Genomic DNA, 23,420 nt, shown 5'->3' with positions numbered 1-23,420 from the left:
CCATCTGTCATCCTATGTAGCCGTTGCACCTTCCTCATTCTTTTTAAATACTCTTTAAAACATTTCCTCATACGCTCCAAACAAGTCTTTTGAGTTTTTCTTGATGCCGATGGTGAGAAGATCAATCCAAGAAGGAGTCTTGATGATGTCTTCATCGTCTTCCTCCACAACCACAAGCAGCAACGGAACCGACTCCTCGGACGATTCTCTCAGCCCCTCCGCCTCTTCCAAAAGCTTCGTCCTCACCACTCTCCCTCCCCCCATCACCGGCGCGTACAAGCCACTCGCCGTCCTCTCCGCTCACGCCGGCTCCGTTTCGTCCTTAGCGCTCTGCGGGGAGTTCTTGCTGAGCGCGTCTCAGGGGAAAGACATCATCGTCTGGCAACAGCCAGATCTCAAGATCTTCGCGAAGTTCGGACAAGGAGACGGGTCGGTGAAGGCTTTGGTGAGCGTGGGGAGCAAAGTTTTCACGGCGCATCAGGACAGCAGGATCAGAGTCTGGAAAGTATCGCGGAGAAGAGGGTCCGAGAATGCTTTCAGGCTCGTCGACACGCTTCCCACGACGAAAGATTACTTGGGGAAGTTTATGAAACAGAGTAACTACGTTCAGACGAGGAGGAACCATAAGAGGCTCTGGATCGAACACGCGGATAGTATCTCGTGCCTTGCGGTACACGCCGGGATAATCTACTCAGGGTCGTGGGATAAGACGCTTAAAGTGTGGAGGTTGTCGGATTTAAAGTGTCTCGAGTCGATCAAGGCGCATGACGATGCTATCAACGGTCTTGTCGCTGGAGATGGCAGAGTGTACTCTGCTTCTGCGGATGGGAAGATCAAGATTTGGGGGAAAGAGAAGAGGAAGAAAGCTGATTCGTCTTTGTCTTCTTCTTCTGCTTCTTCTTGGTCACATGTTCTGAAAGCGACACTGGAGGGTCATGCGGAGGTATCGGTGAACTCGGTGGTGGTTTCCGGGGAGGGGAAGTGGGTATACGGAGGAGGGTCAGATGGGTTTGTGATGGGATGGGAGAAGAGAGAGAAGGGAGAGGACTTTGAGGAATGGAGATTAGGGTTTGAGATGAGAGGACATAAGATGGCAGTGCTGTGTATGTGCGTGGTTGGGGATATGGTGTGTAGTGGATCGGCTGATAAGAGCATTGGGCTGTGGAGGAGAGAAGAGAGTGGCAGGCTTTGTAAATTTGGAGTCATACAAGGGCATGAAGGTCCGGTCAAATGCTTGCAAGCTTCTCCCAACAATGTTGGTGCTGGATTCATGCTTTACAGTGGAAGTCTTGACAAGAGCATAAGGGTTTGGTGGGTTCCAAAACAAGTCGATGTAGAAGAAGAGAAGAAACCAAGTTTTAAGACATTGTTGATGCAACAGGGATGAGTAGATACTCGCATTAGATGTTTGTTTTTTTTGGTTTTTAATATACGATTTGGTTTATATTTGTGATTTGTTATTCAATTTGTAAAGTTTTTTACCATGATATAAATGATATTTGATTCGTTTTGATAGACTTGCGTCTCCTGCAATCAGCAGAAACCTTATACCAACTGTTTTGGTCCTAATGATAAGGTCCCATGCTTTGGGATTGCCTTTGCTTTGTATTGAAACTGTAGCAACTAGCAATGTGAAGATGGCTTCGGCGTTGGACAATACTATTGTTGCGGTCAGCCTACTTTTTGAGCGTTGATCACCGTCCAATTATCAAAACAAGAGTTATGCAACTTTCTCAATCCTTATCATGCTTTAACCATGTCCAATTAATGTTTTTAATTATTTAAGCAGATGCACCCATCATAATGGACCAACCTGGTGTTTTGGAAGTGAAGCATATATCCATTTGTTTAATCAAGAAAAAGCAGAGTTCCTCAGTTTTCAAATATAAAAAATGAGATGAGAAAGCTTTGAAGGGATGCATGTAGCCAAAAGCAGAAGTGCTAACATGTGTGTATATGCCTTTCTTTATGAAGTTGGAAGAGATTAGGTGAAATGTGATTAAAACCACCCTAGAAAGATACATTATCATATTCCAGTACCAAAGACAAAAACTTTGAATAGTTTAGTATGAAACATCATCATCAAAAAGGGTGGTAGATGCACTACACGTGTGTTGACCTTTGAAGGAGAAACATAAACCCTACCTTTGAGATTCTATAGGCATCTTAATGACTTAATCTTAAACTAAGACATCAAAACATCCCCGAAAAATGTAGATTACATTACCTACTTAGAAGAGAAATTGACCTTCCTGTTCTGGTAGTCACCTCTTGAGTTTCTTCTGTAGTTAGTGTTGTAGCCACATGATTCATCTCTTCCTCTGTTTCGCCTACCCCAGCCATCACTCGATCGTTTCACATCCCATTCTCTTCGATTAGTCTCACTCACTCTACTTGTTTGCCAACCGCCTCCATTAGCCCCATACTCTCTCCGAGTTGTATTGTCAGGCACAAAGCCAGCTTTCCATGGATTGTAACTCTTTGGCTCCCTATAATCCTGACTATATCTCGTACCACGCCAATCCTTCGTCTCCGTAACTTGATTTACCGAATCTCGCTTTCCCCATCCATCACTTCCCCAACCTCTATCATCATCCCACTCCTTACCAGAGCAACCTCCCCAGGTAGTATCTTCTGCTGTCTCCTTTCTACAACTAACCTTGGCTTCCCAAGGATCCTCGAGCATTTCACACTCTTCGGCTGGCACACTTTCAGAACCTTTCGCCTTCTTGTTTTGTTCCCATCCATCGTTTCCCTGTCCCCATCTGTCATTACCTCTATCTTTAGCTCCCCACTCGACCTCCTTCCAGCCCTCAGTCGTCAAGCAATCCCCAGACATTGTATCATTTCCTTCTTCCCGCGGCCTTGTTCTATCATTTAGATGATCTCCACTACTCTCTTCCACGTTCCATCCACTACCTTCCCACGGAACCTTCAACATACGAGTCTCTTCAATAGGGACAAGGTTACTACAACCACTCCAACTCCTGTCTCTCCGCCCTCGTTTCAAACCAGACTTGGCCTCATCAGGAGGCGCATAGTAAGCACCTTCCAACTCCCTAATCAGTTCAGGGTCAACCGTAGTGTCCCAATCCACTTCGCTAACGTAAAGATCCGGATCAGGAGGAGAGATATCACAGCGAACTCCATTGACTTGAGACCAAAACCGTTTCTTCTCGTTGTGGAAAGTCTCTTGGCAAGCGGAATCATCCCAAGTGATTACGTTACCTGTGTACCAGCTCTTGAAGTCAGTAGCTTCAACTACTTTTCGCCACGGCACTGATCCAATTACTTCGCAGAATCTCTTCTCCCATACTGGAATCCCATCATCGCCTTCACCATAACCTAATACAATACAGTAAAACACACAGATAATCTCAATCACTAGTGAGAACAATAGTTCCTCAGGAGACGGAAACTGAGATGAATTAAGATTTATATTTACCAGAAGAAGAAGGTCTTTCGCTATACCATCGCGAAGGAGATCTGCGACGGTTGAATCTGGATCGATTGTTCCACTTTCCCATCGAGAAGCCTCAAAGGGATGACGATTGATGTTTGGAGAGCAAAAAGAATGGTTGAGATCGGAGAATCTAGGGTCTTGCGGCGGGAGAATTTGGGCGGAGGTGACGACGGAGCGAGTTTGAAATTGCAGCAGGAGGAGGAGTGAAGTCTATTCTCGTTCGGTGGCGACTATTCAACTTCTGGTTCTGTAACGGCTCGAGTTCATTGCGTTTGGGCTATTAATGGGCCTAAAAGAGTAGGCATTTGTAGGCTTATAAGAATATATAATTGGGGTAATAGGAGTATTGAACAAGCCACGTGGACCCACACACCGCACCAAAGTCAGGTCTTTCTTCGCTTTTTATTTTGGGCCTGTACGTTTTCGAAAACGCGGGAGTTTATTAGTCGGATGCGTGGACGGTGATTTGGCAATGGTGAATGGGGGAAGTTGGAGGATCAATGGTAATGGAAATCTTGCAATTTATGGGTTCTGATGGGTAATTGAGTATGTCATTTTATTTGATTAGACCTAATCCACCCATTTCCCACAATGCATAAAATGTATAGCAGCGCCCCACAAAGCGTCGTTATTAGGGTTCAAAATTCAAAAGACCTGGCACTATTTGGACCATTTTAAACCAAAAGTTTTGTTGCCTAGCTTGAACAATACCTCAAGAACTGCTTTATTTACCAAAAGAAATATACTAACAGACGACGCCGATCACGCCATATCTAAAGTGAAAAGAACCGAACTTACCAAAAAATATAAGAAGATTATCACAGCATCATCATTTCTCCTCGTGTTGTAATCTCAAAGTCACTCATTCCATTGCTACTACGGTTTTGTGTATTTCTGGCACAACTTTCCATAGGTGTAGAACTCACCTGCAAACTTAATTACCAGTCAGTAAAATTAAATTAAGTAATCAATGTTTTTCCTCAAATCAAATGCTTCGAAACGAGCATCCACAATGCAAGTGATTCTAATCATGTCCCTCCTCTTATCATAGGAACTTGTTCACCAACAACACCAAACTTTGGAACTCTCTTTTCCAGTGTCCAAACAAAATTTCTACATTACATTCAATTAGTTGTTTTACTTTTACACTACTAAGTTAAATTGCCACGGTAACAAGTTTATATTGTTTTAATTTTTCAAGTTTACGCATGTCTTTTATTTTAGTACTAGATGGTTGCATGTCAAGATTCTTGTTTGTTTTGTACGTTTTTATATAAACTGATTTTAGAAAAGAATAGGTTTATATTAGTTTCAAACGAAATTACTGACCAAAATGTTTTCAATATTTATCCCCGAAAAAGCAGCAAACTATTGCCTATCGAACTAGTACTGGAAACTAAATACGCATGTATCCACGTTTATGCGTTTTGACCATAATTACTGAAACAATACTAAAATAAACAAACATACGCATGTATCTGCGTAGATACACTGACCATAACTACTGAAACATACGCTTGTTGAGTCATTAGGTGAAACGAACAATCATCATTCAATTGCTCCACACAATTCAGTAGCATGGCGTCGCCTTCAAATTCGATTCTCTCTTAATATTTGCTTTATTTTCTCAGACAAATCTTTCTTCTCTACTTTTGTAGAAAATGCTATGATCTGAAAAGAAAAACAAAAATATAAAGAAGAAAAGTGGGCCTTATTTTAAGACAAGAAAAGGTAAATTGCACGTTGTGGAGCATTCAACCCTCTGACAACATCATTTTAGTTTTAACTTTCTCCCACTCTCGCTACCCAGCCTACCCTCCACTCTCCATTGCTTCCACTCTCTACAGCATTCACGCGCCAGCCATGTGAATGACTCACGCGCCGATGATTGTTTATTAATTTCATAAAAGACATTAATAATGAGCTCTTCGTTTCATTTAATTGTCGTCGGGTTGGATTGGGTTGTTTTCGATTTTATTTGATATCGTAAATACGTATATAAAAATCAGTGTATGCCTCGTTCTTTGAAACCAATACCAACGGTTAACGATGCTACTACCATTAGGTCCATTACCATCGATCTTTATTTATTTCATCACTCCTACAGTCCCACTCTCACTCTCCTTACATTAATTGCCACTAAGAGCATCCCCATGAGTGAAACTAATGGGGGTTCACACAATTCCAAAAAAAAAAAAATATTAAATAAAGCCAACAGTGATGAACTTCACTCCCGCGAGTTCTTGCTGATGAACCTGTATCATCACTATTTCGCGGGCCCCACGACACGTGGCGGCCCGCGGTTAGTCGATTATTATTATTATTATTATTATTATTATTTTTTAGAAAAAAATGTCGAACAGTAAAAAAAAAAAAAAAATTTAGATGGAGATGCTCTAACTATTGTTAGTGACATGAATGATACTCCCTCTGTTTCATACTCCCTCCGTTTCATAATAAGTGTCGTTGTAGAGATTTTTTTCGTTGCAAAATAAGTGTCGTTTTCGAATTTCAATGCAGAATTTATTAATTTTATTCTGTATTTTATTTTTATATTGGTCGAGATACATGGGTAATGATGTTTTTATATGGAAAATATGCAAAATTTAATGATTTCTTAATCCGTGTGCACAACTCTAAAATGACACTTATTCAGAAACAGAGGGAGTAATAAGTGTCACTCTGAACTCATTTTCTTGTTACACAAAGAGTGTCACTTTAAAATTCCAATGTAAATTATACTAACTTTCAGCTGAAAATTAATTGCAAACTGCATTGATTTTATAAATAATTTTATTTATCTAAAATACTATTGGTCAAAAATGTATAACTAATTACAACTTACATATATTTCAACAACTTTCTTAATCTGTGTGAAAAATGTCACAACAACACTCTTTAAGAAACGGAGGGAGTACTAGAGTGTCTTGTGGAATGGTATTTGGTCGCTTTTGGAAACTTATGTTGTTTCCAATAAACGCTACCAGGTAAAAGTTATGAAACCAGCAAATGCTCAAAGTATTCAGATTTGTAAATTTACTTCGGTCGGATTAAGATTGGTAGTCTTAAAAGATAAGACCATTGATCGATTTCAGCGTGTTACCCTTCCACATGAATCCTGCTTATCCTTTTATGTATGGTTCAAATTGTGAATGTTTGACGCTTACGAAAAGATATTTTTTTTTGTTTAAACTAATCCATTCATATATAAAAGGTTTAGACATTGTTTAAGGCCCACATAGCCTGTTTGGCAACAGAGTCAACTTTAACATTAGCTGCTCTTGGAATAAAGATAAACATGATTGAAATAAATGCAGTAGATAGAAGGTAGATATCACGAAAAACATCATAAATCTCTAGTTTCATCTCATGCTTGATAATCGTGTTGATCAGAATTTGAGAGTCGGAGAAGAGCGTGATGGAGTTGATTTCTTGATCTCGAGAAAAGATCATGGCCGCTAGCACCACCAAAGTTTATGCCATAAGGGGCGACGAGACCGAAGTCGAAGTCGTTGCATGTTGAGATGAAGAATCCCGATCATCAATGATCCAACCCAATCCTACACATCCCGTTGATGAATTCCAAGCTGCGTCAGTGAAGATAGAGCAGGATCCAACTCGAGTAGGATTAGGTTTCGATCTGATCAAAGGTTTCAGAGGGGTAGGATTTGGAGGAAGCTGAGCCATCACCCATTCTCTTGCGCTTGAGATTGCTTTCTGGAGAGTCTCTTTTGGTGTTGTCTGGAGATTCTCGAAGATCCGTTGGTTCCTAGTATTCCATAAAGACCAGATGACACCAGCTGCTAAGGTTCCTGGTCCGAGCCCTATCGGGGAGAGAAGGTATTTTCCTTACCAGCTCCCATCCTTCCCGTGCTGAGGAGACGTTTCTGGAGTTGATTGTCTGTATAAATGGAGCCAGATCCCAAACTTTGAAAGCAAAGGAGCATCCGAAGAGGAGGTGAGTGATTGATTCTTCTTCGTTACATCTTACGCATAGTGTAGAGACTGGGATATTACGAATTGTGAACTGTTCTCCTACTGGTAGACCATTATGTAGGGATCTCCATATAAATACTTTAATTTTCTCTGATGTTTTGATGTTCCAGACATTTGGGAGCCATTCAAGAGTTGCGGCTGGATACATAGGTGCTGCATTAACCCTCTCCTCCGTCGCTACCAGGTAACCCGATCTCGTTGAGTACTCACCTGAAGGATTCTTTAGCCAAACCAGTTCGTCTAGAGCTTTGAGTTTGCTAGGTCTTAGCTTCAAAATGTGCTCTTTGTATGCTGGGAGGATCTCATCAATATTTGCTATATCCCGTTCAGATGTAGGCATGAGTAGGTCAAAGACTTTGAGTTCTTGATGGGCGTCAGGAACTGGACCATACGGTCTGAGATGTTCGGAATGAGATAGCCATGGATCCTTCCAAATGTTGATAGATTCTCCCATTCCCACCATCCATCCTAGCTACTTAATCAGTAGATATCTTCCTATTAGAATGCTTCTCCAGCCATGGGAGGAGGACTTCAGATGTTTGCACGTGAGAAAAGAGTATGTGTGACAATATTTCCCAAGCAGACAACGAGCTAATAGGCATGTAGGATTCTTTAGGATACTCCAGCCAGGTTTTGCCAGAAGTGCATCGTTAAAAGAGGTAATTTCTTTAAAGCCCAATCCTCTTTTTTCTTAGGTTTAGTCATTCTGTCCCACGAGATCCAAAACATCTTATCCTTATCAGGTTTAGAATCCCACCAAAATCTTGTTAATGTAGATTGAATGTTCGAGGTTAGTGACTGAGGGAGTTTGAAGCACAACATGGAGTGAGATGACATCGGTGCAAGGACTCTTTATCATTATCATCTTTCTAGCACAAGAGAGGAATTTTGAAGACCAGCTCGCAGCCTTTTTCTTGGTTCGATCCACCACAGCAGTAAAAAGGTCTTTCTTCTTCCTGCCGAAGAGTTCAGGAAGGCCAAGGTATTTTTCCATTCCCACCTCTTTCTCAATTCCAAGCGTCACTTTCATAAGGTTTCGAGCCACTGTACTTGTTCTCTTGGAAAAACTAGATAGAAGATTTCTCTTTGCTTATTAACTGACCCGAGACTGTTTCGTAAGTAGCAAGTAGATTTCTCCTTACAAAAAGATATATATTGTACATATTTTCAACAGATTTCTAAAGTTCGTAAGAATTTGTTGATCGATATTTATTTTTTTACTAAAACTTAAGCTCAGTAATTATAAATGTTTTAAATCGTTGGAAACTCCTTAAAAATTTCAGTACAAAACTTTTAGTTTATGTGACATTAAGTCTTATGTAATATTTTTTTTCTTAAACAATCTCAACCCTTAATTATAAGGGTTTGCAAGAGTTGAAGTATGCGAAAACTTTTTTTTTCCGTTTTCTAGATTGCTGAATATTTTAATCTTTTTTACGAATTGACAAAATGTTGAATTAAAACCCTAGACCGATTTTAATATACAGTAGTTTTATGAAAAACAAAAACTCATCTCCAACTGTATATTACTTACACATTTTAAAATAATCAGTTTTCAACTACATGCATCCACTATACTTTTCAGATATAAAAGTATATATTTATTATATATAAATAACTATTTATCTTTCATGCAAATTCGCAGCTTAAAGACGTTATACATAGAGCTGGCCACGGATCATATAATTCTATATTTTAGTATTTTTGATTTGTTTCGTAATTTACGGATCTCCGATTTTCCTATTTATTTTGTTTCGCAAAAATACAGATATCCAGAAAATTTATGGATATTTACGAATGTAAACATATATTTACGGATATTTCATCCACTTTGTTTAATACAAGAAAATCAAGAAAAAACAATACCAATTTAAATTTTTTAAAATTATATTTTATAAAATAAAAATATAAAGTAAAAAAAATAATGAAATTCTATGCTTTCTAAATTTTATAAATTAATAAATTTTCTTATAAAATAATTGTTTTTAAGAAAATTGTACTTTTTGTATAAAGATTTGGTATTATTTTTTTAATTTAATATTTTATAATTAATTTTAACAAAAGTTAATAAATTATATGTTAAATAACAAGGATATAAGATTATACATTCAAAACTCTATATTTAATCGTAAATGTACATGTATCTGTACAAAAGTAAGAGCAGAATGTATATCCATTTTTTATTTTTTTCAATATTTATGATTTACTTCGTTTTTAGTGGATACTAGTTTTTAGTATATGTTTTTTTCTTGAAGATTTACGAACATCCAAATATTTAGAATCGAATCGAAATGAATAAAAAGTCGAATCAAATTTGATGGATAATATGTCTAGCCTAGTTACACGTTCCTAGCTAACCAAATTCAGGAATTTTGGTCTTTCTCGGTTCAACAATTTCTGACTAGGTGTCATACATTATGAGATTTCTCAACAGAAAAATGTATTAGTATGCGCTTGTTGATTACCTGGGAAATGCGCTTGTTGATTACCTGGGAAAGGACATGATTTGACATGTCACATATGATATACTCCACAATATTTGGCGTATATTTGTGGAGATGTCTCCACAAGTCACAACTTCTGGCATATATCTCCCCACACCACATTGGCCTTTGTGTTGCCTCGTGGGATCTCACTATTTTTTCTTGTTTTTTTTTTTTTGATTAATCAGGGGATGATCCAAAGACTTTTTAGGTCCAAAACTAATCTCTCTGAGGCCGACGGCAACCCACGTATTCTTGCGATTTAACGCTAGCCCCGATGGCCAAGTGGAATCGAATCCAGGACGGAAACTCCAGCCGGAGCCTCTATACCACTAGGCCAAGACAACTTGGTTTATTTCTTCTTGTTTTTCTATTGCAAAAAGTGACCAGTTACGGAGAAGTGTTTGTGATAATTTGTGAAATGAAATAACTGGTCACTTTTTGGGACAAAATAACTGGCAACTTAGTATATTAAAGCATTTGGCTTTCTATTAGTATTATCTTTTTCATGATCCTGACTACTTTTAACATTTTCACCCGAAATGAATCGAGTTGTGAATTATTTTTTATTTAAAGATTCCACATCTTACCTAGGAAGAGTTGGCTCAACTGGAAAAGAATCCAAAACACTTGTGTTAGAGATCTTCAGTTTGAATATGCTGATAACATTGAATGAGATCAAACAGCTGGCCTTTGTCTCCTATCCTAGAAGGATTAGTCGGGTTCAAGAACCTCCTAATTACCCAAAAAAAAGATTCCACTTGCTTCATTTCCGTTAACCTATTAAACTTCGTTTATCTGATGAATCACATATGAGAGTTACATGCTTTATTAATTAATTACTTTTTGAAACTATTATTAACTGTTAAGAAAATAACTAAACAAACCTTTTATTTTGTACGGATCAAGTTTGGTTAATAACAAATTTAAAATTTGGATATAATTTTTAACTAATGCTAAAATCTTTTTGTAACTATGCTTATTTAGGACTTGGATTATTTTAGACTCGAGTATTCTTAGATATCATATGAAGATAAATATAAAAATAAGTATTTGAAATATTTAGTTTAGATATTATATCAAAATAAATACAAAATATTTGAAATATTTATTTCAGTTTCAGATATTTATTATGAATACTTCTAGGATCGAGTTTTCTGAAATTTTGGATTTTTTTCAGCATTGCTCACTAACACTTCGACTTCATATATATATTACCACCTTATAAAATCCGTTAGTGTATTTTTTTATATTTTTGATCGGAGATATGATTCGATGCAAGAGACTTGCAAAAGAGACTTCCAATGCTGATGCTCTAACTATATTTGTTCTGGGTATTTTATATTCCCCATGTTTCACACCTTTGGATTTCTTTCATCTTCATTTACAATCTTAAACCATCATCTGGCATGGTGGAACAAGAGCGGACAACAAGCAGCACGAACATGAACGTAAGACGCCGCCATTCACGCTAACTTAAAATGCATATGTGTACTCTCTATGTCTATGTGCTACTGTTTCTGAGAGAGATTAGCTGCAATTAAAAATGAGATCAACTAATTTTGAAACCGGAACAGAATCTCTAGATTATTCGTTTCCCCAGCCAAGTACTTAGGCCTTCTCTCAACGTGTCCTACTTAGGCCTTCTCTCAACGTGTCCTGCAACCTTCTCTCAACGTGTCCTGCAAAAAGCTTAATCTGTTTCTGATACTTTCTTTCGTCAATGAAATTACTGGGTTAGCAAACCCTTTCTCAAAAAAGGAGAAATGAAATTACTGGATTATTAACCCCAACTCAAAAGAATATGGCCTTCACATTCGTTTGGTCTCAGAGGGATATGACGAATTGACGCACCTTCTTTTCCACATTTCACATAATAGAAGCGACATCTAGTTTGAAAGTAGACCCACAAGTTACGTAGCTATTTTGTAATGTTGTGATTTTAATTTTTGGCACTCAGTCTCTAGCGCCTGCCCCACCATACGCCACTGTCCGTGTCTTTGGTAAAATCATTAATGATACACATAACATCACGCATTTCATTTAATACGAATACCTCTTATACCTTTCTTCTTTACATGCAATGTAACATTCTTCCTCTTTTGAAAATCACGGTAATAGCCATGGATCAATCACCTACTCGCTTTCACATACTTTCCACCTCATAGATGTTACATTTAATAACGTTGACACAAAACCTACTTCATAAAAATCAAACCTAAAGATTTGTAGTTGTAGAAAAAAATAACCAAAAGTGGATGTCTGTGGGTTTTTCAAGCTGGAGAGTGGTTAGACTGAGAGAGTAGCTACTGCTAAGGACAAGAAGAGAGTTGCTAACACTTTTCAAACCCATATTGTAATCTCTTTCTTCTGTAAATCTGTAGAGAGATTACACTTCTTGTCCTATATATTTATATCATATCATATTACATCATCTTCTGAGGTCCATAAACATTACACATTAAAACTAGAGAAATGGTACAACAATCTTTTTTTTTCTTCTCTTCACTTCTCTATCTCTTACATCAATTTTCCTGCTTTACTTTTATACCTCTGCATCTTTTTGTTATTAAGAGTCTCTACATTATTAGTTTTTTTAACTTACCTCAGTTTCTTTCTTTCTCACTTCTCTTCCTGCAACAACAAAGACACATAAATGATTTAACCTAACAAGATTGTTGGTTATGTGTTAACCATCCATTGAACTACTCTTTCTACCTGTTTATATCCCAACACGACATGCTGGTCCACCCCTACCGGGTAACATCCCAAATGCCGGCGACCTGATTCATAAAACAGTGTTAGGTTACCATTTACTTGATATTAATCAGAAACATAAAACAATGGTTGCATCATGAGACCTAGGCATTTGGCAGTTGAAAGAGTTGAAGGAGTCAGAGAGTGTAGAAGGAGTAGAATTATCATCATTATCAGAAGAAGGAGACCACAGATCTGATCCATTATTGTCCACCGAATCAGCAAACAGAAGCAAATGATTAGTTGACGATGCAAATGGACTATCTGGCAAGCATTCCTCCAACCTGTAATAATCCAAATAGAATTTGCTAGTTAACCTCACATAGCTTCAAAATAGATAAAAAAAGTTCATTAGTCATGAGTAAACCTACTTCTCTTGTAGATTTATTGTATCATCATCAGATCCTTCTTTGGAACTTCCTTTCCCTATCTCTCCTCCTGCTTTAACCCCACCTGGGCGTGGAGACACAAGTGTCTGGCTAAAAGGATTTGGAGAATGAATGTGTGTAGATGGGGAATTGAGCTGGAAATGATTCTTAACGTCATGAAGCTGCAGATTCATTAGCCTTCTGCTTTGAAGCTCAAGAATCTCTTCTTCAAACTTACTCCTCCACATAACATCTTGGGGGTTGTTATAGAACCCTCTCCCTCCTGCGCCACAATCAAATCACTATGGAGCGAGAAGCAAAAGGTTTCTTCAACTAAACTCTAAACGACAAAGAGCTTTAGTTTTTGTTTACCTAAAACATCTCTGGGGCTAGAATCAAGCCCTGTTGGGGACAATTCTAACTCTGTTGTTTGGTTAGTTCTACAGGAAAGAATAAAAGAACGGTAAACACAAGGATTCAAGGAACAATCAAGCCCAAAGTACTAGTTAAGTACCTGTATTTGTCAGGGACTTTGCCTTTCTCCTTGTAAGGCTTAACAAGAACCCTTGAATCACACACAAAGTGAGGGTTCCCTTTGGCAAGAATGCTCTTGACAGTCTCAGGGTACAAAAAAGTCACAAACCCAAACATCCTCTTTTGCTGATATGGTATCCTCACATCTTGAACTGGTCCAAAAGTACTAAACACAACCATAACAACATCTTTTAAGTCAAACTAAAACATATACTCAAACTAAAGAGAAGAGATCTGATTGACTGTGTTTGTAAGCATTACCTGAAATAATTGGACACATCTTCCTCCCTGAACCTACTGTCGGCAGGAAATGTCAAATAGATCTGTCTGGAAGCAGGACAGGCCATAGCAGAAAGATCAATCCTCTCAGGTCTCCATCTTCCAAGCTTCTGCAGTTCATCTCCCATCATCAAAGCAGCAGCAGCAGCTCTGTCCAAATACTTACACTAAGTTAAAAAAAAATCACTTTGAACATTTCAAAATAGAAAAAAAAAGATGAAGAAAAGTCAAACCTTTGAGCATCGGTGTTCTGCAAGTTAACACCTTTAGGAGAGAAAGAAGAGCGAGTCATGAACTGGTGAGCGAGTCTTGGAGGTACCGAGTTAGACCTAAGAAGCTCCATTCTGCTTGGAGAGCCAACAAGTTCACCTCCTCCGTCACTGTGGACGAATCTGCAGCTACTCCCGTTTTTGCAGAAGCCTCTAGCGAAATAAGAACAGGGCACACCTCCAAACCCTAACTCAGAATCACCAAACCCTAAACCGTCAAGACCGCAGCTACCGCTTCTGGCATGCACAGAGCCCAAGTTCACATCATCAACGAACTCGAACTCGTTGGTCATATCCTTAAAAGATCTTCCTCCTCCGTTAGCGTAGAAGGGCAGAGAAGCAGGGTTGAGAGAAGAGCCACGGCCGTTGTTCTTAGGGCTTATCAACTCCTCTTGACACCAAAGAGGCCTTGAACAGCTCATGAGACCCAACTCTTTCTTGGCTTTCGCTATCACAGAGTGAACAAGATTCTCCGGGCCAAAAGCTAGTCTTATCATCTCTTTCTCACCGTGATCTTGGAGAAGGAGAAGACCCATGATCTTTGATGCGTTAGCTGGGTCCAAAGCTTGGATACGAGAGAGCACAATCCTAGTTGCTTCATACCCATCCATGGCTTTTTTTTTCTCTCTCTCTCTATTGAGTTAGAGTAGAGAGAAGAAGAAGAAGGTAAAGAGTGATGCTTTTGTAGAGATAGAAAGAGAGTGTGAGTGTTTGTTGTCTTGTGTATAGAGAGGTTGTTGTCGTGAATAGGTCTCTCTGGTTACTTGTGCTGGAGTTTAGTTCTAAGGATTTTTCTTTTTTTTTTTCTTCTTTTCTAAACTACAATTTCTCAAAAACCTATCTTTTATAATACTATCTTCACCTACTGTTTCCTGCGAGACAACCAGTAAATAACAAAAAATAAAAATCAAACTTTAAAAAAGGATAAACAGTAGAAAAGGTTTTTCTTCTCGCGTGCTTATGAGAAGAAACAAAAAAAATCACCACTTTAAGAAAAATAGTTTGAGAAAGAAAAGGGAAAAGTTTAAACTTTATTAGGAAAAAAAAATAAGAAGAAAGGAAGTTTTTTTTTGCATGCTGAGAATCTTTACATGGAAACAAAAACGATTTTTTTTAACTGAGGAAGAAAAAGTAAAATCTAATTTACCTGAAAAAGTCAAAATGATCAACTCTTGAGATTCTCTGTTGGAGAACATTTTATCTATCAGTACAACAAGAGTGAAAACTTCTGCAGGTGACTGACGTTTACTGCTAGATGAAGAAAACATGTGACATCATGTAAAGATTCTATCATCAGAACTTGCACAAGTTTAACCTCTCTAGAGAGAGAGAGAGAGAGAGAAGATTCTATCATCAGAACATGTACGTACTTTAGTTGTGTATGTTGAGAGAGTAGATCTGCGCCATGAGGAAGCTTCTTCCGGATTTGGGATCAGGAGAAAACTCTCTGGTCTTTTCACGAGTTGAAGAAGAGTTGAAGAGAGAGATTGTGAACAGTTTCAAAGCCAGAAAAAAAAAACAAAAGATGGTTGCATTGCACGTTCTCTGACACTAGCCCTTTTTCATTTCACTCGGACAGTGAACTTCACGCGCCTTACGTTAAGAACGTATCACGCGCTATACGTTTTAAAAATTAAGACATAGTATTATTCACGCGCCTGTCGCTGAGGTTTGTTCTCCACGCGCAGGGATTGATATGCAGACCAGCTGTAACGCTGGGGTCTCCACTCTCTCCTACTGTCCTTTTCTCATTTTCATCATTATATTTTGTAGGGACACATTTAAGTTAGCTTAATCCTTTTGTTAATTAAAGGAAGTTAAAACCCCTCAGATTTCTTTCTAAATTGTTTTATTCTACTTGTAATTAAATTTTGCATTTATGATATAATGAGTCAGCAGGAAACATAATACATGCCATACATATTGACACTTAACCAGCTAATGTCTGGTAAGACACTTTTAATTCTTAGTCAATACTGTTGCAGAACTGCCTAGTATCTGATTCAATCATTTTGGCATGTTTGACTGAATTAAAAAAAATTATCATTATCATTTTTTTATGGATACCATTTCCATAAAACCATTATCATTTTCTCTTAATAAAAAGATATAGTGGCATATATAAATGGTAAGATATTGTTGACCAGTTCCATAGGTTTCTCCTTTGATGCAATGTAAACTAGCATGTATATTTTTGCTATATGATATGGACAATATAAAATACTGCGCATGTATTATCCACATATTCAAACTTTTAGTGAAAGATTCAAACTATTATATTGTTGTATACATGAGAGGGAGAGGGTGGGGATTAAAGATGAAAAGACATCATTGTCCTAAAATAATGCATGGTAAAAGGAATTAGCATTTTCAAATTTTCAAATTTTGAAAGGACCTTTTTTGTAAAAGAAGAATGACCCACAATAAAAAAGCAATGATTATAATAGTTTATATTTTTTGTGGGTGTAGCAGTGATTACAGGAGCCGAGGCACCTAACATAACACCTCACTCTATGATTATGTGCTTCAATATTATTACTACGCTAAATAATTACCCCCCAGAAATCTAACATTGCGGCCTTTTGATTGACCCATCCACAAATATTTGATTCCATTACATGGGAGAATGATTATTATGTACAAATGTTTTGAAGCAAATAAAATTGAAAATTTCTATGATTGGTGCAGTCAACACCAATGGATTCTTAAAGACACACATTTACGTATGATGTATACCTTATCCTTCTGTGATTGGGTTTGCACCATTGCCCACATGTAGAGAATCTATAAATGGACCCTCAAAGATCTTTCAAGCCCACAATCATCATCATACACACAACTACAATCCTCCTCGTCCTGCTCATTCCAAATCAAATTACATCAAATCAAATATGTTTTGGTACCACCAGAATAGACACATGTGGAGTAAACTACAATTTATGTATTACGTTAACTATATTGCAACCCTACCTCTGTCCCCTAACTAAACCCTTGCATGTTATACACTTAATGTGAAAATGGGTGGTGAAAGGGGAACAAAGGAGTTAAATAGGGTTCATGAAATGTTTGGCCCTCATCTCATTCTGCTCCTGCCACTTCACACATTACATTCCTTGTTGCTACGTTGCATCCATCGGTGTGACTAAACGAGATTGAGATTGTATGGTCCATCTGGCCTATTAGGTCAAATGAAACTCAGTTTTTGGAAAATGAGTTCACTGAAGACAATCACTTTCATTGAACACAAAACCAGAACCGTTGCATTGCTTCTGAAGCGAGAAACGACCGAGCTCATTATCAATCTTCACCTGCATCTCTACCAGAAGAGTCCGGAGTCTGATGATGATGAGATGAGCGTGAGAGTGAAGAGTAAAGTATTGTACAGTGATGATGAGATGAGTGTGAGAGTGAGAAGCATGATCTGGGCCTGGAGGGTTGCAACTATGAGTGTGACTACATCCTCTAGATGCTCATGCTCCATCCAAAAACTCTACTTCTTCCTCTTCCATCTTTACTATGATTCTAAACTTTAGAAATAACCTGCTCTGATCATCAAAATTGGAGTGTTTCTTTACTAAAAGGATGATAGTGCTGAAGAATAAGTTCTTACTTGATCAACATAGTGGATGAATACTACAACAGTAGTCAACGCTTACAGAGAATCAAACCTAGAAACTTTGTTGGATTCCTCTTTGAATCGTTGCAACAACAAAAGATTTATATATATTTCAAAGCTGGAAGATCCAAATCCAAAGATAAATAAGATTCTTGATTTTGAGGTCACAGGAAAAGAACAAGTCGCGAGGAGAACAGGGATGATGATGGTTGTTTACCTTGAGGTTAAGATGGAATAAAACCTTACTGGAAGAGACATAAGCCATTTACCGTATCTTAGCGCAATTAAAATATTCCAACGAGAAAAGGAGAGAAAGAGAGAGACTGGTTCTTTATGTCAACTTGTTAACGACTAGAAAAAGAAAAATAAAAACAAAGACTTTCCCTCCATGGTTTTCATTCATGTCATGGCACGTTTTGTAAGATGTTGTGTCCGTTTTGTGACTTGTCGATCCTCATCATCATTCATCATCTTACTATTCTTCCTTACCGATGAGTTTCATAAGCTCGTGGTGTTTAGTGATCATCTCATTGTGTTACACTTATGTCGTTGCCCGATTTGTTCCAAAAGGGATCAGAAGGATGATACTGTTCATACCTGTCTTCCTCTATTTCTTCATAGTTCCTTTGTCATTATCAGCCATACATTCAGTCGGTATCACGGCTTTCTTCAACTCCTGGCTCGCTAACTTCAAGCTCTTTCTCTTTGCTTTAGGAAGAAGAGGTCTTCACTCTTCAAACTCTAAACCCTTATATCTCCCTATTTTTTCTTAGCCGTCTCTTACTTGCGCATCAAGATTCATCTGAGCCCTAACCTCCTACATTCTTACTTCCACGGAGGATCATCGAGAGAGTCTCTTATACTATACCATCATGGTTACTCTTTTGGTTCTTTATGACAAAAGTCTACGAGTATATCAGCAAATCTCCCTGACAAAGCCGTCTTTACTCTCTACGCGATTCATATCTATCTCTTCCTCGAGCTCATCCTATCTGCCACACGGCAACCGTGTTTCGACCCATGCCTGGTCTTGACCTCGAACCACAGTTCGCAAGCCGTACCTGGCGATGACATCAATTCAAGATTTCTGGGGGAGACGGTGGAACCTAGCTTCAGCGGAATCCTAAGGCAGGCCTACCGTGTACGAAACCAACGGTTCATCTGTTCTCTGTCTTTGGGCGGAACTGGTCTCGTGTACTTGCTGTTTGCGCCAGAGTTTATGCATGACCTCATCTTCTTCTACATGGGACGGTTGATACCGGATTGGAAGGTAATGTGGTTCTTTCTTGTACACGGGCTCTGCACGACTGTGGAGATCGCGGGAGGTTCGGGTTTGTCATGGTGTATGGTGACTAGATCAAGAGCATCATTTCATCTCTACTTTAATACTTACCATGAGTTTCATATTGCTACGAAACATATCAAGATCATGATTGCATATATATGTGACTATTCTTTTTCCCTTTATTGCTACAACTATTCCAAAGTTTCTGCAACTACATCACTTGCATGAAACATGAATCAAGAAAATAGTGGAAGTTTATAAAACTATTATATAAAAACATAGCAAACAGGATATGGAACTAAAGATGAAAACCTCTCAAGTAGAGAAAATAGCATGCAAAACGGATCATTACACATCTTAAACCTATCTAAGCCACCAGATATGTAGACAACTCCTATGACTAAAGTCTAAAGCTCTTCCCACTAATAAATCAAACGCACAGGGAGTAGTTACTGATCATGTCATAAAAAGTCCAAGCTTTTTCCGGAAGACCAGTTCCACTTCACCACGAAGGCTTTCCACATCTGCAGCGTAGTCTCTCTTGTCTTCATCCGCCATTGATTCCTTGAGCTGCAGCTTCATTCTCTCTAATGCTCCTTCCAACCCGCAGAAGTCTCTGAGAACCAAAGGCTCTATGGACTTAAGTTGAAGAAGAGTACTAATTGCTGTAAGAGCCTGAAAAAAAAGAAATTTACACAGCCATAAGTTAGAAGGTGATTGTGGCCAGAATAATAATAATATAACAAGGTCATTTGTGCACACTGTAAAAGAGAGTTTCACCTTTTCTTGAAGATCAAGATCAAGCACAAGGATCAAATCCACCACGGATTTTAGGAAGGAACGATCACTGAATATAGGGAGTTCAGATTTCTCTGCGTTTTGTAGTTGAACCTCAGCCAAATCACCCACTAAGAATACAGCTTTCCGTCTAAGTTTAATATCTAAGCTCCCATTGCTCATTACATCCTGCAGCAATGAAGAAACGTGAATTGTTTTTTAAAAACAAAATCTTTATCTGATTCAGAGAATAATACATGAACAAGTGTGCTCACCTGAAGCATAATGTATCCTTGTGATGCATAAAACATGTCCTGGCCAGCTATGTTGTTCCGTATCAAGGCAGAGACAGCAAAGAGTGCTTTCGCAGCTTCTTCAGTAGAGTTGGAGTTTACCATCTTTATCAATGTTGTCAAAGCCCCAAGTTCAAGAACCTGTTACCAGGATTCACACAATTAAGAAACGTGACTGTTTCAGATGGCTTATAGATTTCAACGGAGGAAGGAAACAGACCTGGGCTTGAACAAAAGGGTTGTTTTGGCTGGCCTTCCCGAGCACCCACGCAGCTAGTTTCCTTACATCTGAGTCAGAATGAGTAAGCTCTCCTGCCACAACTTTAAGCCCTCCTGATTTGCTCAAATCTGTTACAGAGTAATAACAACAGCTGATCAAAACTCATCTGAACAAGAGAACAAAAAAAAAATTAAGACTCAATAGTTATTACCATTAGCATTATCGATAGGTTCAACGAGGATCAAGAGCTCATGCAAAGCACGGTGACGATCTTCAAGAGACAAGGAAGCATTGTTCAAGTCAGAGACAGCTATTTGCATCAACTTGGCGTCTGATGGCATGTTCAGCTTCTCCACCAGCTCCTGTTCAAACACTTTTTAACTTTTAGATGAGATTCCATAGAAAGCAGAAACAAGAGTCATAATATAAAGTAGGCACCTTTAGCTCAACTTGACGCTTCTGCAACTCATCCATAGACATCTTCTGTGCATCTTTAGCTGCTTCCTTCAATGTCGCAGGATCCGAGTGGCCTAAGCGGAGATAGTTTTTAGAATCAGATCTAGAGGAAGAAGAAGCAGTGGGAAGGAGGGATCGTATTACCTATAGCCCAGTGTAACATCCCATCAAGGGAGGAGAAGCCACCGTCGATTTGATCCTGTTCTCCGATAACCAAACCGGAATCTTCTACCAGCTCCGCCTCGTCCCTCGCACTGGACCAAACCATTCCTCCTCCGGTAGAGTTGGCTTTCTCAGCGGTTGTACCACCCACTAGTGCCATCACAACCAATAGTGACAACAGACATCTGAAGAAGTTCATCGTCGCCGGGGGAGGCAGATTAATTCAGTGGAGAAAGGACTTTAAGGTTTTTAATGGTGTGTAATTTTTGGTTTCGGATGTTTATATTACGAAACTAAACTAGTCCCTCCTTACAACGTGTTCAACCAATAAGTTTATTACACGTCATCTCGTTGGTCGTCACCCTCCGTGTCCACGTGGTGGTAATTGAATGGTTGTGCGATGCATAACTAATCTTTTAACTAATTTGGATCTAGATAAAGATTCAAGCAAACCAGTCTTTCTAAGGGTTAGCATACTACATTAGTTTAAGGGAAATTGCATTGCATATACATAAGAACACAAAAAAAAGAGTCTATAACCATAACAACTCTTTGGCTATAATATTCATTGTATAATATGTATAAAGACAAAAAATACCCTTCATCTCACTATTTCATTCTCACTCTCACTTTTATTATCGATCTTGTTCTTCTGAAATTATTTTTTTCTTTCCAAAATTTATATTAATCTTTATTCTCTGTTTTTTGTCTCATGATCATTTTAAAGTTTTATGAAGTTTTTGGAAAATGATACTTCACATGTCATCTAATCATCTACTCTGCTCCAACAACTGTGTTTGATCACGTTTCTTCATATTTTTGTTTGGATTTACAATTTTATTATTTTTTGATAGATGTGGGTTAAGAAGTAGAGGATGCGTAGAATTATTGGTGAAGATGAACAGTACACATTGCGTTGTACCATTCCATTTGATAAACATAGAATAGTATAATGAAACATGTACTGTTACATCATCTCCCCTCCTCCTCCTCCTATTTTATCGCGGCGAGACATCACTGTCACTCTTTCTTAACCAAGAAACGAATAACATTGATATGTTTCATACTATTTTAAATTACAGTATAGTATGATACATTTCTTTTTCTTTTATTTTGCAATTTGTATCTTCTTCTCTGCCTCATGGTTCTTCTTACTCCCTACCTCATTAGTTACACTATTTTGTCCTTCAACGTTGTCGTCACTCATCATCTCTCTCTATATAAGGGAATTTTAGAGAATTTGATATATACAAAATTTGTGGATGTGTCGAGTATTCCATACCATAATATGTATAGCATAGTCACGTAATGGATAAGGGTTTGGGTTTAGGTTTAGGATTTAGGATTAGGGTTTGGGTTTAGGGTATATGGTTTGGGTTTAGAGTTTGGGTTTAGGGTATATGGTTTGGGTTTAGGGTTTAGGGTTTAGAGTTTGGGTTTGGGTTTTGGGTTTAGAGTTTGGGTTTGGGTTTAGGGTTTAGAGTTTGGGTTTAGGTTTAGAGTTTAGGGTTTAGAGTTTTGATTTGGGTTTAGAATTTGGGTTTAGAGTTTGAGTTTGGATTTAGAGTTTGGGTTTAGGGTTTAGGGTTTAGAATTTAGAGTTTAAGTTTGGGTTTAGGGTTTAGAGTTTGGGTTGGGTTTAGAGTTTAGAATTTAGGATTTAAAATTTGTGTAATTGTCATAAATTTAACTTTTATAGTATTGTTTATTAATACATCTCACAACATTTATATATAAGTGAAAGACTATTCTATGTATATGTATAGTATAACGCAATTAGAGTACAACGCTTTATTCTTAATTGTTACAATCTTTGGACTATAATATATACTATATAGTATAGTATTACATATTCAGTTTTAAAGCGTCAATATCAAACGCACGCGCCTAAAAGGAGTTTTTAGTCAAAATTGTGTGCTAATTGTCACATCCATCGTTGCAACTGTAGAATGGCTATATGCTTGAGTTTTTCCTCCCTTATGTACATCTCACAAATTCTCCCTTAGTTTAACTCGGGGTGTAACTTCAATTTTTTTTTTATACTTATTTCTTGGGTATAATATGAAATGATGATAAATTAGAGGGGTGAATTTTTGGTTGATTTAGAAAAAGTCATCACTTAATTTAAGTAGTTTTGCCAGTTCTTTAAATAATTTAGGTAATTTTAAATATTTTTGGTAATTTTCTGTGATTTCAGACATTAAATATAAATAATACACCAATTAACTTTAAATAAAACTGTGATAAAGTGAATTTGATCCAAAATTTCGGGAAAAAACCGAATAAAACGTAAAAGGTATTGAAATTTCCGAAAATCTAATTCCTCTTCAAAAAGCTATATTAGCTTCATGAGAGTAAAAAATGGACTGATGATAAATTAGAGACGCGACTTTAGATTTAAAAAAGGGTGTAAATTGATAAATATATTATTTATTGGGTACAAAAGAGAGCAATAACGAATT

General features: G+C 37.8%; 5 protein-coding genes across 6 annotated transcripts; 2 read left to right on the top strand and 3 right to left on the bottom strand.

Moving 5' to 3' along the window:
• Positions 1-1,515, top strand: LOC108805709 (protein JINGUBANG). The gene has a single exon (XM_018577642.2). The coding sequence runs from the start codon at positions 104-106 to the stop codon at positions 1,385-1,387; it is 1,284 nt and encodes a 427-aa protein (XP_018433144.1). The 5' UTR covers positions 1-103; the 3' UTR covers positions 1,388-1,515.
• Positions 1,516-1,984: 469 nt separating this feature from the next.
• Positions 1,985-4,402, bottom strand: LOC108805710 (uncharacterized). Its single transcript, XM_018577643.2, has 3 exons — positions 4,262-4,402; positions 3,446-3,876; positions 1,985-3,345 (listed from the first exon to the last, which is right to left on the bottom strand). Exons 2-3 carry the CDS (start codon positions 3,525-3,527, stop codon positions 2,228-2,230), a joined length of 1,200 nt encoding a protein of 399 aa, XP_018433145.1. The 5' UTR covers positions 3,528-3,876; positions 4,262-4,402; the 3' UTR covers positions 1,985-2,227.
• A 7,868-nt stretch (positions 4,403-12,270) lies between these two features.
• On the bottom strand, positions 12,271-15,680 carry LOC108812838 (zinc finger CCCH domain-containing protein 46). Of its 2 annotated transcripts, none has more exons than XM_018585209.2 (10): positions 15,520-15,680; positions 15,297-15,397; positions 14,114-15,021; positions 13,863-14,030; positions 13,582-13,767; positions 13,440-13,507; positions 13,071-13,350; positions 12,804-12,983; positions 12,661-12,725; positions 12,271-12,576 (listed from the first exon to the last, which is right to left on the bottom strand). In XM_018585209.2, the coding sequence occupies exons 3-9, from the start codon at positions 14,758-14,760 to the stop codon at positions 12,665-12,667; spliced, it is 1,590 nt and encodes a 529-aa protein (XP_018440711.1). In that variant the 5' UTR covers positions 14,761-15,021; positions 15,297-15,397; positions 15,520-15,680; the 3' UTR covers positions 12,271-12,576; positions 12,661-12,664. The 2 variants fall into 2 exon arrangements, with proteins under 2 accessions (XP_018440711.1, XP_018440712.1); XM_018585210.2 differs by having other exon boundaries at positions 15,297-15,400; positions 15,520-15,675.
• Positions 15,681-17,883: 2,203 nt separating this feature from the next.
• LOC108808458 (acyl-CoA--sterol O-acyltransferase 1) lies at positions 17,884-19,278 on the top strand. The gene is given in 9 exon segments (XM_018580599.2): positions 17,884-18,529; positions 18,532-18,617; positions 18,619-18,658; positions 18,660-18,689; positions 18,691-18,762; positions 18,765-18,813; positions 18,816-18,913; positions 18,915-18,979; positions 18,981-19,278. Coding segments are annotated over 9 exon segments (1,011 nt in total). The 5' UTR covers positions 17,884-18,256.
• A 17-nt stretch (positions 19,279-19,295) lies between these two features.
• On the bottom strand, positions 19,296-21,217 carry LOC108806520 (uncharacterized). Its single transcript, XM_018578660.2, has 7 exons — positions 20,941-21,217; positions 20,779-20,870; positions 20,552-20,702; positions 20,341-20,468; positions 20,103-20,261; positions 19,831-20,016; positions 19,296-19,725 (listed from the first exon to the last, which is right to left on the bottom strand). The coding sequence occupies exons 1-7, from the start codon at positions 21,155-21,157 to the stop codon at positions 19,507-19,509; spliced, it is 1,152 nt and encodes a 383-aa protein (XP_018434162.1). The 5' UTR covers positions 21,158-21,217; the 3' UTR covers positions 19,296-19,506.
• Positions 21,218-23,420: the final 2,203 nt, after the last annotated feature.

Source organism: Raphanus sativus, chromosome 6 (assembly GCF_000801105.2).
Source record: "Raphanus sativus cultivar WK10039 chromosome 6, ASM80110v3, whole genome shotgun sequence".
NCBI classification, from domain to species: Eukaryota; Viridiplantae; Streptophyta; class Magnoliopsida; order Brassicales; family Brassicaceae; genus Raphanus; species Raphanus sativus.
This window is presented reverse-complemented; position numbering and strand designations above follow the sequence as displayed.